We start from the raw sequence: 25,660 nt of genomic DNA on the forward strand, positions 1-25,660 counted from the left end.
TCCCTTCCCTTCCCTTCCCTTCCCTTCCCTTCCCTTCCCTTCCCTTCCCTTCCCTTCCCTTCCCTTCCCTTCCCTTCCCTTCCCTTCTCTTCTCTTCTTCTCTCTCTCTGTCTCTGTTTCTTTGTCTCCCTCTTAATCCTGAACTGCCTTGGAATCAATTCTATGTATTGGTTCCAAGGCAGAAGAGTGCTAATGACCAGGCAATGGTGGTTAAGTGATTTGCCCAGGGTCACACAGCTATGCTGTGTCTGAGGTCAGATTTGAACCCAAGACATCCCATCCCTAGGCCTGGCTCTCAATCCACTAAGCCACCTAGCTGACCCCTTCATATTCTCTTTAATGATTATACATATACTAGACTTTTTTTTTTCAGAATTATTGTCAAACTTAGTTTGTAGATTTCGTTCTCTTCCCATTTTTTTCTAATGTAGGGAAAAACAATTGTTCTTCGAGTCTTCAGATATCTGTCACTTTCTCTACATTCTACAAATAGCCCATAGAGTGGGCCTGAAATCGTGCCCACCAGTTATTTCAGTACACGAAGACCGCATTTGTTTTGGCTTGAAGACTCAGACCAATTAAAGCCAGCCAGGTGCTTTCTTCCTGCCTCCCTTTTTTTCTTGGATACCGTCTCCCATCGCCTCCTTTGTTCTGTCTTTTGAGTCCAAAGATCATCCTCATTTACAGAGAAAACCCAAGTAAAATAATAGTTGAATAGCTTTCTCTTCTTTCAATGACCCATTATTGTCTTCCCATCTTCACCCTACGGCACGCGCGTGCACACACACACACACACACACACGCACACACACACACACAAGTCAGGAGTCACTTTCCTTCTTTGACTCCTTTTTGCTGGGCTTTCTTAAATTGAGTCAGTGTGCCTCAGCTCCCTTTGTACCCTGCCATTGGCATGCAGAATTAACGGTGCTAGGATTATGCTGTGAGAATGAATGGAAGCTGGCAGGCTGGATGTGGGTGGGTCAGGACCAGGGGAGTGGGAGAGTCCCTGGAACTCTGATCATTCTCTCTAGCTTCCTAATAAATCCCAGTGGAACAAGCCGTCAGCCAACAGAGCCCTGGAGCATGCAGCCACCGAGCGAAGAGCAGCTCAAGTCTGTAAATACAAATTGATGCGATGGATGCTGAACTGGGTCCCTGTTTGAGAGCCCTCTGATGACAAAATCCAAGGAAATTCCTATTCATGCTGCGTGAGATGACCTTCGAGTTTCCATCTAATTCTGCAGTTCTTCAGTAGGGCAGGAAAGCTCTGCGTGGAAGCCACTGGGGAGGTGGGGAGAGAAGGAGAAAAGGCAGATGATGGGGTGACAAGGTTAAGGACTACAGAATGTAAGCGCTGGCTGGACAAGAGGACAAGACTTTCAAGGGCAGATAAGAGTGTTTTGTCAAACTCTTTAACTAGGTGGCCAATATATGCCAGTCGACTAACTTACCGAAGAGGGAAAAGTGAGGGCAGAACAGAAGTGACCGTCTAGACCAGGGATGGGCCAACTTTTTAAAGAGGGGCCAAAGGAAAGGAAAGGCTCTTCTGTCAGTCTGTCAGTCTGTTTCTAAGACAACTCTTTCGAAATTTCATTGTACTGTATCCCACTCGTTGTATTCATCAGATTAGGAAGAATGTCGCCTGGCCAGATAGAACATTTCAGGGGGCTGCATCTTCCCGGTGGGCTGTAGTTTGCCCATCACTGGTTTAGATTAACTGAAAAGAATTGAGCGAGTTGCATTCTAGAGGGAAACGTCAGTGCTCAGGATCTTGGAAGTGGCAAACCTTTGAGCTAACCTGGAATGGAAGGGCTCTCCGAAGTTAAAATAGTTGGATAAACCTTTTATTTATTCATTTGGCCTAAGAAGACAGCCGAGATCTCGATGAGGCCCCAAATTCTGACCTGAATTTTGGTATGAAGGCGCCCTCGTCCGTGGTTTTCCCCGGGTGAGGATCCCTTAGTTAACTGCCGTGGGAAGAAGAAGCAACTGTGGAGCCATTCTCGTGGAAGAGTTTCCATTGTTTCCATTTGGATGCAGGTGATGCCATGACCACTAGAGGCTGGATAAACATCTGTTATATGTTTTATAAATATTTATCCATTTGTCTATCATATGTGTACATATACAGATATGTATATAGATAGGTATGTATAGCACATGTATGTATATTCTACATACGTATAGATGTGTGTATAGAGACATATATTTTATTTATATACAGACATACACATACGTATTGTGCTCCCCACAGGAGGATCACTTTTTTTCTGTCTTGGCACCTCCAGGACTCAGTACAGGATTGGACACACATTTGGGGGATTCTTAATGGATGTTTTCTGATTGCTGGACTGGTTGTTTTTTCCAGAAATGCAGGAATGAAAAAAAAATAACTTTTATTTAAGCTCTGACTATGTGCTAAGCTCTGCGCTGAGTATTGGGAATCAAAATTTGAAAACACAAATGGTTGCTACTCTTGAAGTGGGAACCCTAATTAGGAGAGACAACACGTCAGAGTTCAGCTTCGAGGCAGGACGAAAGGCCGTCCCTTAGATGGAATTGTCCAGAGATATCGAGGGACCCCAAGGAAGTAAGTCACACGTTAGCAGCTGAGGGGCCCCAGGGCTGAAGTCACAAGTCTTGAACCTGGGCCCACAGACCCCCCCATTGGACTGTGGGTAAATTTCAAAGGATGCTGGGATCTGGATGGGGAAAATGCATCTTTCCTTTCCCTGAGCTCCAGCTGAAGTTTAGAATTTCCTTCAGTTATTTAAAAGTGCTCTTATAAAAAGAAGACTGGAGATTTCACCAGACTACTCAGGGGGTCCTTTCCACCCCCAAAAGGACTAAGGACCCGTGGCTTTTTAAGCAGGTCAGGTGTCCCTCTGTCAAAAGGAAGAATGATAGTTGTTTCCCATCAGGTGCAGTGGAGAAAGGACTGATCTTGAAATCAGGAAAATCCAGGAACCGGACACGCCTCTGATACCTTGAGAGATGTGGCCATGGGCCGCCATGGACCCGTCCATCTTTCAGTGCTCCCAAGCAAAGTTACTTCTCCATTAGAGTCTGGTGGGCAACGGGAGCTTCTACCTGACCACTTCCAGCACAGATAAATCATGAGTTTAGACATGTCACCCTGCTCCTCCTAAGTCATTTGACAAAGGGCTTTTTCCCTTAAAATTTCAAAAAGGAGCAAATGGTGTTAAAAAGGAATTTGTCTGCTACAATGGAAGAGAGTGCTATGCCATGCCCCGTCCGTCCCTTTTAAACACAATTTCTGAATTTCAGCCCTGCCTCTTATTACCTGTTGACCCTGGAAGAGAGACATCCATCCTGAGGCTCGATTGTCTCATTTGTGAAACCACAAAATGACCTCTGAGGTCCCTTCAAACTGGAAATCTATAATCCTGACAAGACGGCTCAGCGACTAAGGATGCAGGGATGCTACAGTCTCGTGGGGGATGCGAGAATGCCCTTTTCTCCATCCCCTTCTCTTCAGAATTTCCCCCAAAGATTTGCTCACTCCTCTAGAGAGCCTGCTTAATTTCTTCTGCATTTTCTAGTGGCCAAGTGGAGACCTGGCTTGGGCAGAGAAGGCTCAGTACGGATCTCTCCCCAAGGAGTGGCAGCCACCAGAGAATGGGTCCATGATCTAGAGACGGGCAGGCTTGATTGGGGCTGGGATTCGGAAGCTTCTAGTGACATGGAGCTGTCATCTCTGATGCAGCAACGTAAGCTGATGAGTTGAAAATGAAGTCATTAATGGGATGCAGAGAGATATCCAATAATCACTATGGAAATTTGCCGCTAATGACAATAGATTTGCACTGGGAGGCAGGAAGGGAGACGCCCCGGGTGGCCTTCCTCTCTCTGCTTCCTGTCGGACTTTCTTGTAGCCCAGCTAGAGAGGATCCCGATTATTGCTCAGGTTAACATTAGTTCAATGTTTATTCAAGCCAACGTTTTATTAACACGATGAGGGTTTAGTTGGAGCCTGGATGAGCCCCGATTCTGCTCTTACATGACATGTAAGTAATCCCCGGCGTAATCAAGCAGGGACACCTATTTTAATCTTGCACTTAAGAACAGTATATTTTATCTTAGATGAGATGCAAACCTTATTACACAATGCAGTGGTGTTCAAAAGGAATTCTCAGGGGAATGCCCTTTTCTTAGCATTTGTGCTACTTTTAAAATAAAACCATAACACTAAACCTTGGAAAATTAACAAAAGAAGAGAAGACCCATATAGGACCAAGGCTGAGAGCTTCTCTAGCCCAGCTCTGGTTAGCATCTGATTTCTGCTGCCTCCACTTCTTGGTGTTATTTCATATTTATTTTGTATTTGCTTATCAATTGTACAAGTTTCTCACCCACAGTGGAATGTAAGCTACCTAAGAACAGACTCCATTTTGGTTTTCTATTTGTGTCTTTTTTTTTAGCCCTTACCAAGCGGATGGAAAGTCAGAGGAACTTAATAAATGGTCTTTGAATTGAATTAAAATAATGCTGACTGACACAAACTTGCATATTTTATATCTAGTAGTAAATTTCATTGATAAAATACAAAAATGATAAGTCACCTTTCTTGGAAATATATCCTTTTTTTTCACCCTTACCTTCTGTCTTAGAATACTTGTTGAGTATTTATTCCAAAGCAGAATTATGGTAAGGGCTAGACAATGATTGTTCAGTGACTTGCCCAGGATCATATAGTTAGGATGTATCTGAGGCCTAATTTGAACCCAGGGATTTGAAGCCCTAGGGATGGGTAAGACCTGGATTTAAATCTGACCTGAGATAATTCCTATGTGACCTTGGACAAATCATTTAACCACCATCATCTAGCCCTTACCACCCTTATTTCAGGGACAAGAAAACAGAGGAACTAAGAAGCTGACATGGCCAAAGTCAACTAGGTAGCAAATGGGGAAATCAAGACTCAGGTCAAATCAGAGAATCAGGGAATTTTGAAGCTGGCAAAGACCCCAACAACCATCTGGTATAAGGTGTACCTGAGAGAGAATCCCTCTTGAGCAGAGCCAAGAAGCGGCCACGCCACATCTGTGAGCTTGAAGACCTCCATGGAGAGTTTGCTGCTCTATGCTATAGTGGCCCATCATAAATGGGAATAGCTTTAGCTGTTAGATGGCTCTGAGTGATGCACTTTGGCCTTTTCTATGGCTGATTCAGCTTTTTATACCCTATTCCTCATGATGTCTTCTCCACCTCAACCATCATCTCCCTAACTTTCCTCCCAGAAACAGCCCCTCCTCTGGGTCCCCCAATCTGCTCCCTGTGTTCCCGCCTTCCCTAGCCAGAACCACATACTCAGCTTGGGAGGTGTCCCAGCCCATTCCTGCTTCCCTTTGTTTGCTGTCTTCTCCAATGAGAATGTGTGCTTCTTGGCTTGCCTTCATTCATTCCCCTACTGGTCATCACAGTGACTAGTGTATGAGCAGCGCTTGATCGATTCTGACTCTTATCTCCTACTGCCTTCCATAAATAGACAGACATGAAGAGAGACAGACAGACAGATAGACAGACGTACTGATGGACAGACAGATAGATAGACAGATAGATAGACAGACAGACAGACAGACGGATAGATAGATAGATAGATAGATAGATAGATGGATGGATGGATGGAAAGATAGAGAGATAGATAGGTACATAGACAGACAGACAGATGGATGGATAAATAGATAAATAGATCGATGGATGGATGGATGGATGGATGCATAGACAGACAGACAGATAGATGGATGGCTGGATAGATAAATAGATGGATGAATGGGTAGGATGATGGGTGGGTGGATGGGTAGATGGATGATATCTAAAGAGTTTTATATATAGATAGATAGATACATATATACATATACATCATATTATTATGTATTAAGAATGATAAGAAGAGTGGCCTTCCTTTATGGGAGGTTCATGTTATGTTAATTATTTTCTATTTATTCTTTATATAAAAGGTTAAAGTTATCTTGTATATGGGCAGCTAGTTTGTACAGTGGATATAGCACTGGACGTGGAATCAGGAAGACTCATCTTTATTAGTTCAAATTCTTCCTCAGATATTTTCTAGCCATGTGGCCATGAACATATCATTTCTCCCTATTTGCCTCAGTTTTCTCATCTGTAAAATGAACTGGAGAAGGAAATAGCTAACCACTAGTATCTTTTCCAAGATAACCTCAAACCGTCAATGAGATCAAGAAGATTTGATCTCAACAGAACAACAGCCCCGAATATAGTTTTGTTTGTACAGATTTGTATGTATGTTGTCTCCCCCTTGTACTGCAAGCTCCTTGGGGGCAGCAAATGTATTTTGCCTCTTTGTATATCTCTGAGCTTAGGACAGTTCCTGGAATATATCAGGCACTTAATAAATATTTGTTCATAGAAACAATAGCAGATTCTGACAATTAGTTATGCTGCCATCACAGGATCATAGATCTGAAGCAAGAAGAGATTTCAGAGGACATCTAGTACAACCCTCTCATTTTATAGTTGAGAAACTGAAGCCCAAGGAGTTTAAGTGGCTCCCAAAAGTGGAGAGTGGGGGAAAGAGAGATATGAATCCAAGTCTTGTGCCTAAAATCAGTAGATGCCCTTTAAGGTACTGCAAATTGGATGTGGACATAATCCAGAGGGGATCTTGGAGCTATTGTGGGTTTTTGAACATAGTAGTAACACTGTGAATATAAGATTTGGTGGTGGGAGTTTGGTGGGGAGAGAGGAAAACTGACACATGGTGAGGATTTAATAAATGTTTGTTTCCTTATATTAAATGTAATCCAACTGGATTTATACGTAGAAGAGACTTAAAAGATAGTTCTATCCCTTCCTTTAGCACACACCATGAGTGAAACAATATTATATGAATTACCAAAGACCAACAGCAACAACAAAATGGGGATAATAGGAGCATATACCATCAAGGGCTGCTGTAAGGATCAAATGAGCTCATTTTGTGAAACAATATGGTGCCTGGCCCATGTAGATGTTATATAAATGCTTCTTCTCTTCTCTTCTCATTGGTAACTCAATGGTGGTGTCAATGTGCATGTGCCCACTGGCATTGTGGCCAAGACTTGGTTCCATACATATTGGATCCTCCCAGTAAACTCCTGGAAAACGGGGGCTATTCTTTTTTCCTTTGTTTCCATCAAAAGGACAATGCTGTGTAGATAGCAGATCTCTACATAAGTGTGAAATCGAATTGAATTTAAATGGATTGAATTGATGGAGTATGATTATGTTCCCACAGGAACACCAACCTAGAAAAAGCTCCAATTGTATATAAAATATCGACTGACCTCGAGTTTGCTTTTGTCTTCTAGGCTCTTCAACGGTCAACAAGGAATCATCATTCAGAACTTCAGTACAAGATCCATCCTCACCGTCACCAACGTTACACAGGAGCACTTTGGGAACTACACTTGTGTGGCTGCCAATAAGCTAGGCACGACCAATGCCAGCTTGCCTCTTAACCGTGAGTAACAGAAACATGCTGCCTGGGGGCACTGGGATGGTTACCTCTGTCTGTCTCCATGGCTGAGGGACCGAATGCTGGTCCTCGGGGAGCCTCGTCCCTGGTGTCGCATTGGGGGGGGGGGGTGCGTTTGTCTGCACGTTGCTTACCTTGCCTAATGACGAGCTGATCAAGGAGGAATGTGTGACTCCTGTAGAGCTGAGATGTGGCTATTTGAGAAGATGTTTGACTGCTCAGGAAGAAGAAAGAATGACAGTGAGGTCCCAGCTGAATTCTGCCTCCCAACTGACTGTGGCTGGCATGGTGTTCCCTTCTGATATTCTGCAGGACTGTAAAACTTGCACCACAGGGCAGGGGCTTTTGTGCTCGTTGTTTTCTTTCAGACGTGTCTTGGAACATTCTAAATTTAGCACATGGTATAAGCAGCAAGGCATAAGACGGCTGCTCCTAGACCAAGCCTAGACTCCATGTGGAAACCCCATTATTGATCCTATTTTGGGAAACAAAAGCTGAATTTTATTAATAGATTACCCACTAGATCCTGAAAATCCCAAGTGCAATCCTGCATTACCCTGATCCTTAGGAAGGGTAGACAAGGGTCAGCTTCAGGAGGAGTCAGAGTGGAGGGCTAGGACAGACGTGGGCAGGGCTTTTTCTTCAACGTCGATGGCCAATGCCACGTCACCATTATAAAACAGCTCAATTGGAGATGGAGGTTTTCTCCAAAGGCCTGAAAGGCATTTCTGGAAAAGTGTCTTTCATGTCCCAGGCCAATCAGAAAGCACCTTGTCATCCAGGAGGAGGCCACTGACTGTGGTGATGCTCTTTTTTTACTAGTCATTTTGGGGGTCTTGAAAGAGCTCCTCTTAGATGCGAGCGTGCTGTGAATGTCCATGTGCTCATCACAGCCTTGTTAAGCAGAGGGGAAGGGGTGGGATCCCCCAGGTTCCTCCTGCTTATGATTGGAGTCATCCAAACCATGGCAGGATTTCTCCACATGCACCCCCTCAATTCTGAACCTCAGATTTCAAAGAAAAGGATGGCCCTGTTAGCTTAGAAGAATGCAGAGTTCTCGTATGGCTCTGCCTCCATTGCTCATTGAAAGGTTACATTTTTAGAGCGCTGATGGAGTATTGCTTCATATTTCTTATGACCACACTCAGAAGAAAGGCAGCATGGCATAGTGGATAGAGTCAGACCTTGAAATCAGGAAGGCCTGGGTTCAAGGAAGGCCTGCTTCTGACTCCTACTGGCTGGTGATCCCTGGATGAAAAGTCCTTTAACTTCTCAGGCCCTGGGGAACTCTCTGAGGTCACGAGGCATAGACAAGTTGCTGATCTGCATAGTGAAGGGAGTTTCCACAGTGGAAGTTCTCAAGACCTGAAAAAATCAGAGGCTTGGATGTACCCCAACATAAGGTCTGAAAGAGCTAGTTGTTTTGTTTTGTGTTTCCCTGTGCCCAAACCACATTAGAATTTAGCTTTTTTCTACGTCTTCTCTGCCTGGTGATAGGAGGGGGACCCATTTTGTCCAAAGCACCTAACATTGGAGAGCAACAGGTATCCATTTCAAACATATATGAATGTTCTGTAGAAGCAAATGACTAATATTTTAAGATAAATAGATCAGAAAACATGAGCAATGGGACATTTAAGACACTGGACTCTGGACTTTCAAAGCCCTATTTCTAATAAAGAAGTAGGATTAAATCATACGAATTGGAAACCAAAATCATGATGGAGACCTCCTTTAGACTTCTGCCGCACCCACTAGGGTTTTCCTATTATCCTATTTCCATTATCATCAGGAAGTAATCCATTGAGGAAGACTACTGGAAGAAAATATTGGGGTTTTTCTCTGTATCCTGTGATCTGCTCTGCTTGGATGAATCTGAAAGTGCCTGCCTAGCTTCTGGATTTCACTAGTGATTGTAGACATCTCCAATGGTGGACTCATTGCTGCCCCTGGTATACTCCTTTAGCCCTAACGTGGAGGCGTGTGTGTGTGTGTGTGTGTGTGTGTGTGTGTGTGTGTGTGTGTGTGCGTGCACGCGCATGTTGGTGTGTGTGGAACTGTGTGTGTGGAACTGTGTGCGTGACTTCTGGACAGACAGGTCCAACAGTTCTAGAGCTGCACATCCATCAACACAATGGAAAATGGGGCCTCGTGATATGCAATAGACGCCCAGTTTCTCTGAAAGATCCGTAATTAGCTGCTTCGGGATGGCTGTCTGGAAATGTGGCCTCTGCAGACAGGAGAGCACAATGGTCCCATTCTCGGATGCCATCCATTTTGCCACAATACACTCTGCTGATATCAAGACAGGGAAGGCCTTTATTGAAAGTCTGTAAGAGGAAAACTATGGAAATCATTTAAATGGGACCAAGTAAGAAAGGGGGAATGCTGAGATGTGGAAGCCAAAGCCTTCTTCCAGCATGGACCCAAAGAGGAGGCTCGAGCCAAGTACATTCAACAAACATTTATTAATTGTGCATTTAGTGCCAAACACTGTCCTAGCCACTGGGGACCCACTGCCAAGATAAAGTCATAGCCTGCCAGGAGCTCATTATGTTGGGGGAGAAAACGTGATCAGGGAAACAGGTGAAATGAAGAGATTCCTGGTTTGGGAGTCAGATGACGTTGGTTCAAACCATGACCTACGAGGTCACAATCAAGTTAGGTACCAGAGAGAGTTCTTGATGCCAAACAGGGACTAAATATATGCTTCTTGGGTGAGGATTGAGTCTTTCTGCACCTCCAGTTTCTGTTTTGACAAGTCCCAGTAATGGCCAGAAACAGGGAACTCCAAGGACACGTATTGATTAAGCACATCTCATAGGCAAGGCACGATGATAGGCACTTGGGATATAAAGATGAAGACTAAACATTTCTGCTTTCAGGAAGCCTGTGTCCTACTGGGGAGAATGAGATCAGGACAGCATGGCGGCATGACAAGCAGCTTGTATTTATAGCCAAAGGACCTTGCTTCAGATTCAGGTTTCTCCATGGATGGCCTGCGTGTCCATGGGCAGGTTGCCTGACCTTTCTTGGTGGATCTCACCTTCCTCACCTGCCAAATGAGGGGGTCAGGCTACGCGGCCCCAGGTGCCCTCCAACTTTAGATGTAGAATATGGTGACCCCATAGCAAGCTGGCCCTGTGGTCTATATTCTGTATAAAGTGATAAGTAAAGGCACACTTCCTGTCTGTCTTTCTATCCACCCATCTGGTAGTGCCAACTGTAGAAAGTGATAAGTAAAGGTAATGGGGTCACCAGGGATATTATAATAAAACTAGGTGATTGTGAGTACACACACTGGGGTTTATGAGAGACTAGACCTGGACATGGAGACCAGAACAGCCAAGCTGCTCCTAACTGACAAAGGGACAGTTGATCAACTGTCACCCTGGGCCAGAGGCTTTGATTCCAACAGGCAAGGTAACAGGTTGTAACTGGTTTTAATTATGAACAACTAAAAGGTGGGATAGGGATGTCTACTCTAAACCCTTAAAACCTAATGACAAAACCCACAGGGAAAGGGGAAGATTTCCCTACACTAACTTAGTGACCTAAACAGACAGGGCCCAAGGAGCTGTAATGGAGTCTCTGGGTGACTGCCTCAGACCTGGACCTGCCAGGCTTGAACACAGCTAAGGGCTTATGTGGCTTAGGGGTTCTCACTGCAACCCACCGATGATCTCTGGATGCCAAGAGCCAAGGTGGTCTTAGGTACCAAGTTGAAAGGGTGTGCTCAAGACTCTGTCCACCAGATCTCCAACTTCTCCTCTTCTCTTGGTACAGCCCACTGAAGATCTTGACCTCTTTGCTAGATGCCACCACCATACAGGATCCCAGGGAAAATCAGGATGCAGGGTGTCCTTTACTCTGAGATCTACCAGGCTGGCAACAGTTTGTCCCACCACTAATGGAGTCCTCTCTCAGGGCACAAGGCACTTCTTCCTCCTCCTTCATTCCAACTTGGAATTCCCAGCTCCAGCTCCTTCCTGCTAGGTCAACCTTAATTCTTAATTAATAACTAATCTAATCTTCCTCACAACAGTTCCCATAATCTAAGATCCTTAGTTTGGGAATCAGGGAAGTCACCTTGAGTGACCTCACAAGAAGCTCACATTCTAATGACTCATAATTGAGTTGACCACTGACCATCCCTAAAATAAGGAGGATGGGCTAGGGGATCCCCAAGATCCCTTCAAGCCCTCTATCCCAGGCATTGTTTTCTTTTTAGGGCTTCTATTGCCTGGGTCTTACTGTTGTCCCATCCTGGGTGCACTGATGACCGACTGCTGGACTCTTGGGCATGCCCAGGGCCCAGCTCTTTCAAGGCAGGCAGAGCCAGGTGCGAGGGCCGGCACAGAGCAGGGTTGTGGCATCGACTCCCAGGCGAACTCCGTAAAATGAAATGATAGCCTCAAAATCTCAGTTTGAGAACAAATAGACTCTCTTGGAAAACTTGATGTGAGAACATTAGCTGTGGAGCAACCCAAAGTGCCATCGGGGTGAGCTGTGGGAGTTACACCATGCTTCTACCAGAAGCTCGTCATCCCCTGGGCCTCTACTGGGCCTCTGTTGCCTGATGACGGGTGTTTGCTTTAACTCATCATAGAGCATCTTCTCCCATTCCTATCCTCATGTGCAGGGCTCTGAGCAACCAGGATAAGCAATCGACCCCGAGACCTTGATAGAGATGGCCAGCCATCACACCATAACTCTCCTGATTTATCTGGGCCTGGAAGGCTAGTCTAGGCTCTAAGTTTCTGGAGGTCTGAAATCAAGTCTTTTACTTCCCAGCATCCCCTTCCGGGAGCCCTGGTCTTGGGCTTGGGTTGTGGCCACAGTAAGGACCAAATACATAATTCTTCACTTACAAATAATAGTTTTCTAAGAGTTTCAGCCCCAGAGAACTGATTCCTCTTCAGACTACTGCAATAACAACATCCTAATAGGACTCCCTGCCTCAAGTCTCTTCCCACTTTATTGTACCTTCCCCAGAGCTTCCAAAGTGATTTTGTGGAAGCAGAGATGCTCAATGAACTCCAGTAGTTCCCTCTTACCTCCAGGATCCAATATAAAATTGGAATTAACAGTCCTGAGTGGCCTGGGTGGCTCTTCATATTTGGAATTAATCGCTCCTCGTGGCCTGGGCCATCCTGCTTTTCCAATCTTATACACCTTCTTCCCCAGACAGTCTGGCCAAGGTGTCCTCACTGCTCTTCACCCACCATCATCCTCCCTTTCCCATCTGTGTGCTTTCCCTGTGCTTGGCCTCCAGGCCTCCAATGCTTCCCTCCTAACTCTCAGCTCTCAGAATCCCCAACTTCCTTCTGCTAGGTCAGGTCCCCCCACCTACAGAAGACCATTCCTCACCCTTCTGCCTACAACTCGCTTCCTCTCTGAGGGACCTTCCACTAGCTCCGTCCTGTTCGAACCTCTCTGCTCATTGGCCATCTCCCTCATTCAAAGGGAAGTTTCTTGGGCCGGGACCATTGTTTCTTTTTCTTTGTATTCCCAGGCTTAGCACCAACCAGGGCACAAAGCAAAGGCTCAATGACTGTTTGTGGATGTATTGGGTGGTGGGCGTTGGACAGAAAGTCTCAGGCCGGGTTCTTCCTCTTGGTTGTGCAAGAGGTCCCTTTGGCCAACTGATGAAGTCTATGAGTCCCTCCTCAGATAATACCTGAAAACCCCTAAGTGACTGTGAAGGAAGGCAGTGATAGTGAGATAAAATGAGCAGAATACATTGTAGTAGTCCTCAGAGCCCAGGGAAGAAGCCTGCCTCCCCACCACCCCCCCAAACTAGCTCCGGTTCCTCCCTAACCCAACCATAACGTCCCTCCACGTCTGGGCCACCAAGAATCTGGATGGCGAGAAGACACTCCGCTCTGCAGTGCTGGCGCCGCTGACAGCTTCGGAAAGGACGCGCTCTACAGAGCGCGAATCTCCAGCACATACTCTGAACTCCTGGTGCCAACCCGCCGCGCGTGCCTCCCTCCTACGCTTGTGGATGACTCCCAGCTCTCAAAGTGGTTCCTGGGTACGATCCAGCCGGCACTGGGTATCGTCCTTTGTAGTTTACCTCCGACCATGAATCAGATGTAAAGAATCCCCACCAAGAGATGGAGAGATACTCTGCTTGTGTGCAGTCTCTCCACCCCTCTGGGTTGCCGTTAGGAAGCCAGGACACCGCGGAAGATTCTAAGACTCCAAGTTGTAAACCAATGACAGAGCTACATTCCTAGAGGGGAATTTCATTGGGAGCTTTTAATACCAATTAAGGCCAAAGTTCTATTAAAAAGACAACAACAGCATTCTGAGACTAAAAGATAGTTTGGAAGCCATACCTCCCTGGTTCTAGAAATATTCTGAATCCTCCCTGCTAATGAGAGAGGGGGTGGAGGGAGAGACAGAGAGGAGAGAGACAGAGAGAGAAATAAGGAGACAGAGAGAGAGAGACTTTCAGAAGTCATCATCAATTCCAACTGTTTTTCTTCTTACTAAAAACCTAGAGCAGGGGTCGGCAACGTGTGGCTCTCGAGCCATATCTGGCTCTTTTGAGGGCCAGATCTGGCTCTTTCTGCAGGAGCCATAAAGTCCATTTTTTTCAGGCGCTGTTTCAGGAGTGGCTCTGTGAGCTCTGCAGGGCTCTCACGAAATGTCATCTAAAATATGTAGCGTTTATGGCTCTCATGGCCAAAAAGGTTGCCGACTCCTGATCTTGAGCCTAGACTGGGAAAGTGACTTGCTCAATTAGGACATGAAAAGAACTAATATGGATAAGATTATAAACTTCTACTTGGAAGGAACGTTAGAGGTCATCTAAGTGGGCACCTCCAGCCCCTCCCTTAATTTTATACATGAGGAAATAGAGACTTAGCAAGATTAAATGTCTCTTGAATTCTAAAAATTTGAAAAGCCAGCACTCAAACTCATGTTCTTGGCCCCTAAATCCAATCCTCTTCCCCACAGCACCATGTCACTTTCTAAATACTAACTCCAGTATTACTGAATGAATGGTTATTAAAAACATTTTTCCTTGCCTCTCAACTAAGTAGAAATTCTCCAGGTACAATTCCCCTCCCCACCTTTAGTGCTTTTTGTCATTGAACTCAAAATTATTTTTATATTGACAGAAAAATTGTTTTTTAATGTGTTTGCCTCTGTGGTGAGTTTCCATAAAGTTTAGCTCAATAGCATGGCTGGCCTAATCATTTTGTCATCTTGAAAAAGAAATGTATTCTCGGGGGAAATTTCCTTTATGTTCACAGTTTCAATTCTGTTGGCCAATAACTGATGAAAAGGCACTAGGGTAGACCTTTTTGTTGTCTTATTTTATTTCACAAGGCTCTAACTCCACAACAAATTGGATTAGAATCTAAAGGGGAAATGCATTCACGTGTATGTATGTATGTACATGTGTGTGTGTGTGTGTGTGTTTGTGTGGCTACCAAAGCTCATAAAAATTCAAACATGCTATTCATTCAAGACAAATTCATGGACATTCTCCCATTTGTTAAGTTACTCTGGGCTCGGTGGAGTTATAAAGACCAAAATCCAGGAGTTCCTGTCCTCGAGGAACTTAACATTCTAGTGAATGGATGTGAAGGTATTCAGGTCTACCCCTATCTAACATGACCATTAAGTTGAGGAGAACATTTCCTAAATTGCTTCTTTAGTACAAATTGAAATAACCTATTAGATCGTCCCATGAATAATGTCATGCCTACTTTTCCTAAGAAACATCCAAAGGTCACTGGCTTTCTGTGTGTAGAAAGAGGAAAGGGTGACTTGATGTGTGACTTAGAACATACATTATCTCTTAGGACTAGACATGGGGTAAGATGTTAGGAACTGGGAAAGGCAGGGCTGCTAGAGGCCTTAAAGATCGTTGAATCTAATTTCCTCCTTTTCTAGAAGAGAAAACTGAGCTCCAGAGAGGGCGTGACTTGCCCAAGATCACACATGTAGAAAGTAACAGAGGCAGGATTCAAAAGGATTCCATCTAAAATCCAATTGAAATCGATTTCACAGTTTGGGAGCCCAAAAGGACCTTCGAGAATATTTTCTTTAGCCTCATCCTTTTCACATGAGAAAACTGAGCCTAACAGAAGTTAAGTGGCTTGCCCAAAGCCATTGCTCTTTCCCCTGAGCTCTGACCCCCTCTATGCCTGGCTCAATATTGTACCATTTCCTCCTTTGAAAAATGGAAATGTGACCACTAATATATTCTGCGTGGGGATATGTGAGAACTAAATGATGATTATAAAGTGCTGAGGAGTGTACATTCTTAAACTCCCTATTTCTCCCCAGTCAGTATGAAGAATAATTAAAAGAGTGGTCCATAAAAGAGAAAAGTGAAGTAAAAGAATATTTTTTTTTGCCTTTTCTTTCCTGCTTCTCCATATAAAACACAAAAATACATTTTAAAGGGGTGAAAGAATGAACTATGAAAGCAGTGATATTTCTATGAACCTCGCTTTTTCTAAAGCAAAAGAAAATTAGTTTTAAAGCAATTGGGGAAATATATGAAAATTACATCTCCTTATTTAATGGATTTACTCAGTGGGCTGGGCTCAGTGACTTATAAAGAGAATTCAAGTAGAATATTCACCACAGGTAAAAATGACCCAGTTAGAGGGATGTATATCCTCCAAGGGATACTGTTGTTCAGGGTCCCAATTTTCTTCCCATTGACTTTTTAATGTTCTTTACCTTTCACTGCACATATCAGGGAGACTTTGGAATAAGATATAATAAGGGAATCCAAGTTCAAATTTCATTTTGCAGCTAACTTTGGACAAGGCACAGGACTACCAGGTCACAGAATTGGATCTAGAAGATACCTCACACATCATTTTACAGAATAAGGAAGGGATTAGGAAATGATTATTTTTTAAATAATATTTTTCTCTAGTACTTATAAAAACAATTTTTAACATTTACTTTTAGGGTTTTTTTTTTAATTCTTTCTCTTCTTCTGACCCTCCCTCCTTTCTTCTCCTCATTGCCCTCCCAATTCCCTGGGATGTTAAACAATCTGATATAGATTTTGTATGTGAAATCAAAATTTTTTTCTGTTAGTCATATTTTGTGGAAGAAATCTTAAATGGAAAAAAAGAAAGAAAATGAAATATAGTATTTTTCAGTCTGCATTCAGACTCCATCAGTTCTTTTTTTGTAGGGCAGATGGCATCTTTCATCATATTCCTCTGGGATTGTCTTGGATCACTGCATTATTGAGAATAACTAGGTCATTCACAGTTGTTCATCAAGAAATATTGCTGTCACTGTGTACAATATTCTTCTGGTTCTCCTCAATTCACTTTGCATCAGTTCATGTAAGACTTTTCAATTCAGATGGCATTGAAGCATTGAAGAAGTTGACTGGTTTAGATGATTGTCATTTTAATTAGCTCTGACTACACATGACCAATTAATATTTCATCAGTTATTTAAATCTGACTTTATTTGTATAAAATATTTTATAATTATGTTAAAATGGTTTCTGGATTTGTTTTGGAAGACATACTCCTAAATCTTTTATTGTACCTAGGATTAATTTCCTTTTTTTCTTTTTTTTTTTTTAGAATTTGGAAAATTTTACTTAATTAATTAATTTAGAATATTTTTTCCATGGTTACAAGATTCATGTTCTTTCCCTCCCTTCCCTCCACCTCCTCCCATTGCCAAAGCACAATTCCACTGGGTTTTCCATGTATCATTGATTATGACCTATTTCCCATATTATTGATATTTGCTTATGATCAATTTAAATGGATTATCTCTTACTATTTCTTCTTTTAGGACATTGGTAGTGATACATCGATGCAGATGGTTTATGTTGGTTTATTTTGAAATGGTTTTGTTACCATTTTGCCAATTCTGATATCTTCAAATACTTTTCCATCTCTTATTGCTATTGCTAGCATTTCTAGTACAATATAAAATAATATTGGTGATAATGGCTGTCCTTGTTTTATTCATGATCTTATACTGAAGGCTTCTAACTTATTTCTATTACAAATAATGTTTGCCAATAGAAATATATACTTCTTATTAATCTAAGGAAAATCCAATTATATCTATGCTTTTAGTTGTTGTTAATAGGAATGGGTGTTATATTTTTTCAAAAGCTATTTCTGCATCTATTGTTGTAATCACACATTCTTTTTTTACTTTTTATTGATGTAATCAATTATGTCAACAGTTTTCTTTATATTAAACTATCTCCATATCTGATAAGTCCTGTTTGGTCATAATGTATAATATTTGTCATATATTATTATAGTCTACTGGCTAATATTTCATTTAGAATTTTGACATTTATGTTTATGAATGAAAGTGGACTATAATTTTCTTTCTCTGTTTTTTGCTCTTCATGGTTTAGCTATCAGTATCATATTTGTTTCTTAAAAGGAGTTTTGTAGGATTCCTCCTTTACCAATTATTCTAAATAATGTTTTTGGCATCAGAATTAGATGATCTTCAAATGTTTGATAAAATTCACTTATAAATCCACCTATCTGGTCCTAATTCTTTTTTTTCCCTTTGGAAGTTCTTTTATATTCTATTCTATTTATTTTTTCTAAAATGGGCTTATTAAGTATTCCATTTCTTCCTTCGCTATTCTAGGAGATTCATATTTTTGTAAGTATTCATCCATTTCACTTAAATTATTAAATTTGCTGGTGTATAATTGGGCAAATAACTCCTAATAAATGTTTATCAAAATGGCTCGAAAGCACAAAAAAGAAGGCAAATTTGGCCTTTATTTTTTGGAACAATAGTTGATGCAAAGCAATATTTGTGGGATTAAACATTAAATTTGCCCCCACGTGAGGCTTTGAAAACTATCCATGCTAGATTTTTAAAATAGTTCTAAAATTTTGAGTTTCAAATTCTCTCCCTCTCTCCTCTCACCCTTGCCTTCACTCTCCTTGAGAAAGTTAGAATCTAAAAGTTTCCTTTTCAAACTTTTACCCAAAACAAAAGTTATGAAATTTCCCTCTAGCGCCAAAGAGTGATTTTCAGCCTTTTTCAGTTCTTTAGTGTTTTTTCCCCCCTCATTGGAAACATACTCATGATGTTCTCTGTGTATGGGTGTTTTTTAAAAAATATTCATCCAATTAGTGCATTTGTCGCTGCCTAATTAAGAAGGCAGATCATAACACTTATCAAAGATATTTTAGGTCAATTAGCAATTTCATGGGCATTTGCAAATTTTTCTAAAATTAAATTTTAAGTATTTTTTTTAATAGGGCAAGCCTTAAATAATCACTTTCCCTACAAAGGAAAAAAAAGGGAGCTGTAACTGTCAGGAAAATATAGTTCTTCCTTCTGGAATTTGTGTTTAGACCTATCACTAAGTATATACTCTTTCAAAAGATCATAACAACATCCTTGGTGCACTCTGGTTTATGATAAAAATAATGTAGTTACCATAATACGGATAATCCTATAATTAGAGTATTTAACTGAGTAAATATCTCTTTAGAAATGACTTGTGTGAGTTAAGGATACATGACAACTTGGCTGGAAAAAGGACTTGGAAACCTTCCTCTTACAAAAGCAGGCACATTGTCTGTTTGTGATCATCTTTACCGACCTTCCCTAGATCTACTTTGTTCTCTAATTCACCGAGTCTTCTCTCCTGCTAACATTCATCATGCGTACAGTCCTAGATTGGATTGTCCAACTTGCCAAGAGAGGCTCTGAGAGTTCTGCAGAGCCCAACAATAATATCCTTCCATCTATGATTTATTCTGGGCCTGGGCCCCCTTGGTTTTCACATTCTTGAGTTACTCTTGCTTTCTTCCATATTTTAGCATCTGAAATTCAGCTCTCAGGCTCAAGTCTCAAATCTCTTGAATGGTGCATCTTTCATTTGGGATTGATTCTTCTTTTCTGAAATACTCCCCCCTGTTTTCTTTAGACATTTCTACAGTTTTCCTCAGGGCTCACATTTTCACTGCCCAAATAGATACCTTCCAATGGAGGGGGCATCACAAGGAAGCCAATCCACTGGTCTTTGAATGCCCCCATTTGAAAGCTTCTAAAAGCTTCATTATAGAAAACGTAATAAAAACTCAGCTTCCCCCAAATTGATTTAGTTGTAGCTCAAGGGCCAACCCTTGACCAGGGCGCCCTTTCACAAGTCTTTGATTCTGCCTGCAATTGAATTATTCAGTCAAGGCTAAATACCTGGTGGCTAGGGTTGGGCTCTGGCAGTCCAGCACAAATGGGGCAGCTGGGAAATCACTCAGCTGTTTTTGAAATATGCAATATTTTCTCATAGTAACTGACATGGGCATAGGGAAAACAGCTCCTCACCTCTACTGGAAATCAAGGTTTGAGTATTAAAGTCAATGTTTAGGGGCATGATTTTGCTGATTTGAGAAAACTTTTTTCCTTTTGAATATCATTTATATCTTTAAAAGAGATGCTACATTCCCTCAAAAAAACTTTTAGGGAGAAATGTTATTTAATGAAATATTTAATATTTATATGACAATAGCAAAATGAGGAGACATTCCAAAGTAGGTAACTCAAGTCAAATTTGGCAATAGATATCTAGAGGCAGATAAAGACATAGAGAGAGATGAGTAGACCAATAAATAGATGGACAAATAGACAGATAGATAGATGGATTAGTTGATAGATCAACCAAATGATAGACAGACCCACAGACTGCTAGATTAGATGGATAGAATTTATTTAGACAGATAAATGATGGAAAGATAGATGGCTAAACAAATGACCAGACAGAAGAGTAGATAGATAAATACATGATGGAAAGAAAGGGGGGAGAGACAGAGGGAGGGGGAAGAGAAAGAAAGGAAGGAAGGAAGGAAGGAAGGAAGGAAGGAAGGAAGGAAGGAAGGAATAAAGGAAGGAAGGAAGGAAAGAAGGAAAGAAGGAAAGAAGAAAAAGATAATGATACAGTGCTATGTCAGAGCCAGCTCATACCAGATTGAGAAAGCTGATAATTAAATGTTTAGTGGAAGAATTTATACCTCAGAAATCAGCAAATGCTATAAAACTACAATTGCCCTACTGTTTTACTGATTGGAAAAATATGGGAAAATATTAATGGTGAAGGTTAATCTTCACATTGTGTCCTGTCTACTTTATTTTTTCTGGAGAACCAATTGTTAAACATTTACCAGCTTATCCCTGATTAGATAGATAAATGATGATGTGGATGGATGACAGGTGAACATAGATATACTATGCACTCATATGTGTATATATATGTATGTATGCATATATACACACAATATGTATCTTATATCTTTATTATTTATCAATTAATTGTTGTTTATTATTATTCATTACATTTTCTACATTATGTATATAGATATATAATACACAAGCTATGTGTTTGGTCATTTATTAGTTGCATCTGACTCACTCTTCATGACTCCTTTTGGGGTTCTCTTGGCACTTGAAAAGATTGGGTACACAATGTGCAAAAAACTTTCTTTTCACTGTCTTTTGTTTATTCCCTTAAATTCCATCCTACTCTCCAACAATTGTAGACTGCAGCACATTTGGGGATGGTATAACTCTCACTACTTGACTGGAAGCTCAGTGAGTAAGGGCACAATGTTATGATCATCTTTGTAGCTCCCCCAACAACTTTCATAGCTTGTTCATTTGTTTTTGTGCTCATAGTAAATGTTTAATCACTGGGATTTAAGTGAATGAATATTTCACACTGACAGTGTTTTGAGATTCACAAAGTGCTTCCCTCATCACAAACCTTTAAGGTGGGTAGGACATACACTATTTTCCCCTTTTTACAATGGAGGAAACTGAGACTCATAGAGGTTAAGCAACTTGCCCAAAGTCATAGAGTTAGTAGGTATCAGGACTAAGATTTAAACTTAGTTCTATCTAACCCTTGGACCAGTATCTTCCCAATTCAACATGGTGCCTCTCATGAATACTAAAGCTAGTTTCTTAGCCATCTAGCAAGAGCAAACAATAATTGTACCTTAGTAGAGCTACTCCTTGTGTTCATTAATCCAACAAATACCTCAGTAGGAATGAACTCTGTACCCAGTGTTTCCCTCAAAGAACTTAAGAATCTTGGTTGCAGAGACCAGACCTACAAGAAATTTGCTTCAAAATATTTATCGATATAACTATACCAGTTCAATTTGCTCATTGAACTGGATTCAATTTCAATCCTTATCTTTACAAAATCAATGAAATTTGTATGATTCTCTTTATTCTGTCTATGTTTATATAGGTCCTTGTTGTCTCCCCTCATGAAATGCAAAAGCACTTTGAGAGTCAGCATTGACCCATTCTTTGTATTTTTATTCCTGGCAGATGAAAGTGCCAGTACATGATAAGCAGCCTAAAATGTTTTTAATATAAATCACTACTGAATTATGTGCTATAAAACATAATTGGAGTCTCTCAGAGAATCAAGAAGTAACTTCTTGAAGAGGAAGTTGAAGCACATATCCAACAAGGGCCCCTTTGCACAGAGTTCAAAGGAAAAGATGGATATCAATTAGAATTTTAAAATTTCCTATAAGGTGGGCAATTCCTCCAATAATGTAATTGTCGGTATGTACCACAGTGCCTTGAATATAGGAGGTGCCTAATAAACGTGGACTGATTGATTGATTGATAGTCAGACATCCGTAAATGCCTGTCCTGTAGGAATCTTATCCCTATAATCCCATACATATACCAAAAAATATCCATCAAACAGGCTCTGAGCTTTTTTTCCTCTTTTTTTAAACCATTAACTTGTGTCTTAGATTTGATGTAAGTATTGGTTCTGAGGCAGAAGAAGTGGTAAGAACTAGGCAGTTAGGGTTAAATGACTTACCCAGGGTCACAGGGAAATGTCTTGGGCCCAATTTACATCCGGGTACTCCCAACCCCAGGCCTGGAACTCTATTCACTAAGCCACCTCACTGTTCTTAGGAGTCTTATTCTATTAGGTTTGTTGCAGAAACTAATAGAATATTTGGATTCTCCTTTGTACCTGACTCTCACTGAGTAACTGGATCATTTTTGCCCAGTACCTGTATTATCATTCTCAAGCATTATAGTGGATTCAGTGGTCAGCTTAAAGTCATAAAGACCTCAGTTCGATTCTAACCTCAAAAAAAAGGAAAGAAACAGCTCCTGACATTAAGGAGGAAAATTATAAAATAGGAGAAAACATAGCAATGATGAGGCATGTCCAAAAAATAAATAGGAGAGTTGAGAGATCAACTGAGAGGCCAAATCATTAGAGGACCAGGACAACCATGCTTGCTACACAAGGTGGGTTTAGAGTGAAGTCTAGAAGAGAGATGTGGAAACTAATTGGGGGTAGAGCAGAGAGCATTCCAGGCATGTGCATAAATATGCATTTCATAGAGATGAAAGATGATGCCATTTTGAAGGAATTAAAGGGACTCCAGTAGAGCTGGATATTACCAAGTGTGGTGGGAAGTTCAGTGTCAGAAGACTGAAAACCTATGAAAGCACCAAGTTAGAGCTTTTAGTTCCAAGCAAAAGACATATATTTAAGCTTAGGGGTTCTGGGGGGCTGCTACAAGGACACCGTTCACATTCTGACAGTCTGGGCTCAAATCTCATTTCTATGTGACCTTTGACATGTCATTTCTCCTCTCTGGGTATTATCTACAAAGAAAAGAGGTTGGAGTAGATAATCTCTAAGGTCTCTCCTAGCATGAACCAGCTTCTTTGCTTGTTATGTAAGATATTCAGTTATCAGGGGTTTGGGAAAGAGCCATGCTCCCCTTTTTACCAGTTGTCTTGCAGAGAAAGTGATAAGGTGGGAAAGAGTTTGTCCCCCCAAACTGGAGCATCAGGAATGTCAGGATAGAGATCAAGGCAATCAATGAACTAAGAAGAAAAGAAGGTGAAATTTCAACAGTTCAGGAGATCCAGAGAGGCTGCTCCTCTGCTTTGGTGGAAAAGAATTCCTATGCCAGGAGTTCTCCTGATGGGAAAAAAAAACCAACAGAATTTTCCCATGTACTGTCTGCTCAGGGGTATTAATTTTTTTTTTAATAGGAAGCCCTTTCCTTCTTGATGTTTTCAGTTTGATACTTAGATGTGATACCTAAGAAAGACATAAAGCAATGAAGGAAGAAAGGCAGGAAAGAGAAAAGGGAGGAAGGAACAAACGAATGAACAAAGGAAAAAAGGAAGGAACAAATGAACAAACGAATGAATAAAGCCATAAACAAAAATAGAATTAGAACTCAAATGTTATGTGATGTCCAAAATGGGTTAAGACTTTAGTCATTTAGCAAAAATTTATCATTTTATTCTTAAACTAACCACTTAATCAAAATGATAGTCGCATGCATACTATGAGATCGTCACCTCTCACATCCTCTATATCGCAAAAGCAAATTAGACACAGATCTCAGAAGTACCACTTGTCTCTTTCATTAGCAGCAGAATTAAAAATGCATTTCTGGATTGTTAAACCAAGAAATAAAAAAAGCTTTCTTCACAGAATAAACATTAATTAGCTTTTTCAAAAAATCATCTCATCTAAGAGACAAGATCTTAAGGGATTTCATCAGGCCTATAAGGAAAAGATGCAGCTAGATCTGTCTTTAAAATGTTCATGCTTCATTGCAAGCCCCAAACCACAGCATTCTGAACCAATCCCAAAGGCTTTACACTCTTTCTATAATAGACAAAGATTTCTAAATAATTGTGGGCTTAAGGTAAAAAAAATGGAAGGGTTCTTATAAATGACTACCTGTATTGTGTCCCATATAACATAGCTCAAGTGCAAAGTGTGATTATAAAATCACAGATTTGGAGTCCCTCTGGGCCAATCTCATTTTACATCATAGAAATAGAAACCCCAGGGGTTAAGTGACTTCTCTAAGACTGCATGAGTAGTAGGCAGCGGTACTAGGATTCGAACACAGGTTCATCGTCTTCAAATGCAAACTTCTTTCTACTGAACCACGACGCAGTACATTGTTTAGGGAACTTCTTTCTAAAATGACTAACAACAGCACTACAAGTTTGTCTTTACTTCTCAGCATCCTAGAGTGAAAGCTGTTGAAATATTGGTTTCCCTTACATCTGTTAGCTCATCCTTGGGAGAAAAGAAAGAACACTAACTAGACAAGGACTTCCAAATACCTCTTAGGACCAAGCACTGTTTGCATCCACCGAGGAGCCTTGTAGGGACCAAGACACCCTGGACATCTTGTCGATGAGTCAGTGCAGAGAGCCATATTGGATCTGTTTGAACTGCCCATTTGGTTTCCTCTTCAGGGATTATTCTGAGAGTGGAAGGTATCAGAAGTGAAGACACCATGTTGACCTGTTGGTTTAGTCCCCAGCACAGCCCTCTGTATGGACATTAGACCCTCATTTGGACTTGTTGACTTCAGGCTTGGTAGTCTCCATGGAACCAAGCCACAAGCATCAGAACTTAAGGACTGCTAGTTTTCGGCACAGCGATGGGCCTGAGAATACAAAGATTAAAGCAAATCCTGCCGTACTCACAAGACAGAAGAGATGGCATCTAGGCAGAGATGGATTTGCAAGTTGTATGCAAAATGAATAAAAGGGAGGGAGTGCTTGGAGGAAGGGAGAGTGGGAGGAGGCAGTAGCAGATGGAGGACCAGGAGATGCCTTAAGCTGACTTCTGAAGGAAACTGCAGACTCCAATGAGAAGATGGAGATTAGAAAGGAGTCAACTTGAGGTGTGAGGAACAATCAAGGCATGGAGAAAGACAATGGAGTGGTGTGGAGGAAAGGGTGTAAGAAAGCCAGACTAACTGGTCCAAAGATGATACATGGAATAAGGCTGGAAAGACAGGTAGGAGCTCAATTGGGAAATGCTTTAAATGCCAAGGAAGAGTTTCCTTTTTCTTCTAGAGGCAATCGGGAGCCAGTAGTTTCCTGAGGAGAGCATTGACATGGAACATACAGAATTCCAGAATCTTGGCACTAGGAAAGCCCCTCAACACTATCTAACCCCACAAAGACCTGAATAAAAATCTCTGCCACCAAGACCCCCAAGTCCATGTCTCGCCTATGACCTCTAAAAGTATTCCTGAAAACAAGCTTTGAAGAACTCTAGGAAGGGGGAATGCAGGCATGTTAGTAATCAGAGCTTACTTG

The 25,660-nt window shown here is 41.5% G+C and overlaps 1 protein-coding gene across 1 annotated transcript in view; it reads left to right on the plus strand.

Moving 5' to 3' along the window:
- NEGR1 (neuronal growth regulator 1) overlaps positions 1–25,660 on the plus strand; it is a 1,016,240-nt gene that overhangs the window by 817,497 nt on the left and 173,083 nt on the right. Inside the window, exon 6 of the mRNA XM_044672722.1 lies at positions 7,356–7,507. Within this exon, the coding sequence (XP_044528657.1) occupies positions 7,356–7,507 (152 nt within the window). The remainder of the gene's footprint in view (positions 1–7,355; positions 7,508–25,660) is intronic.

This window comes from Gracilinanus agilis, chromosome 4 (genome assembly GCF_016433145.1).
Source record: "Gracilinanus agilis isolate LMUSP501 chromosome 4, AgileGrace, whole genome shotgun sequence".
NCBI lineage: Eukaryota > Metazoa > Chordata > Mammalia > Didelphimorphia > Didelphidae > Gracilinanus > Gracilinanus agilis.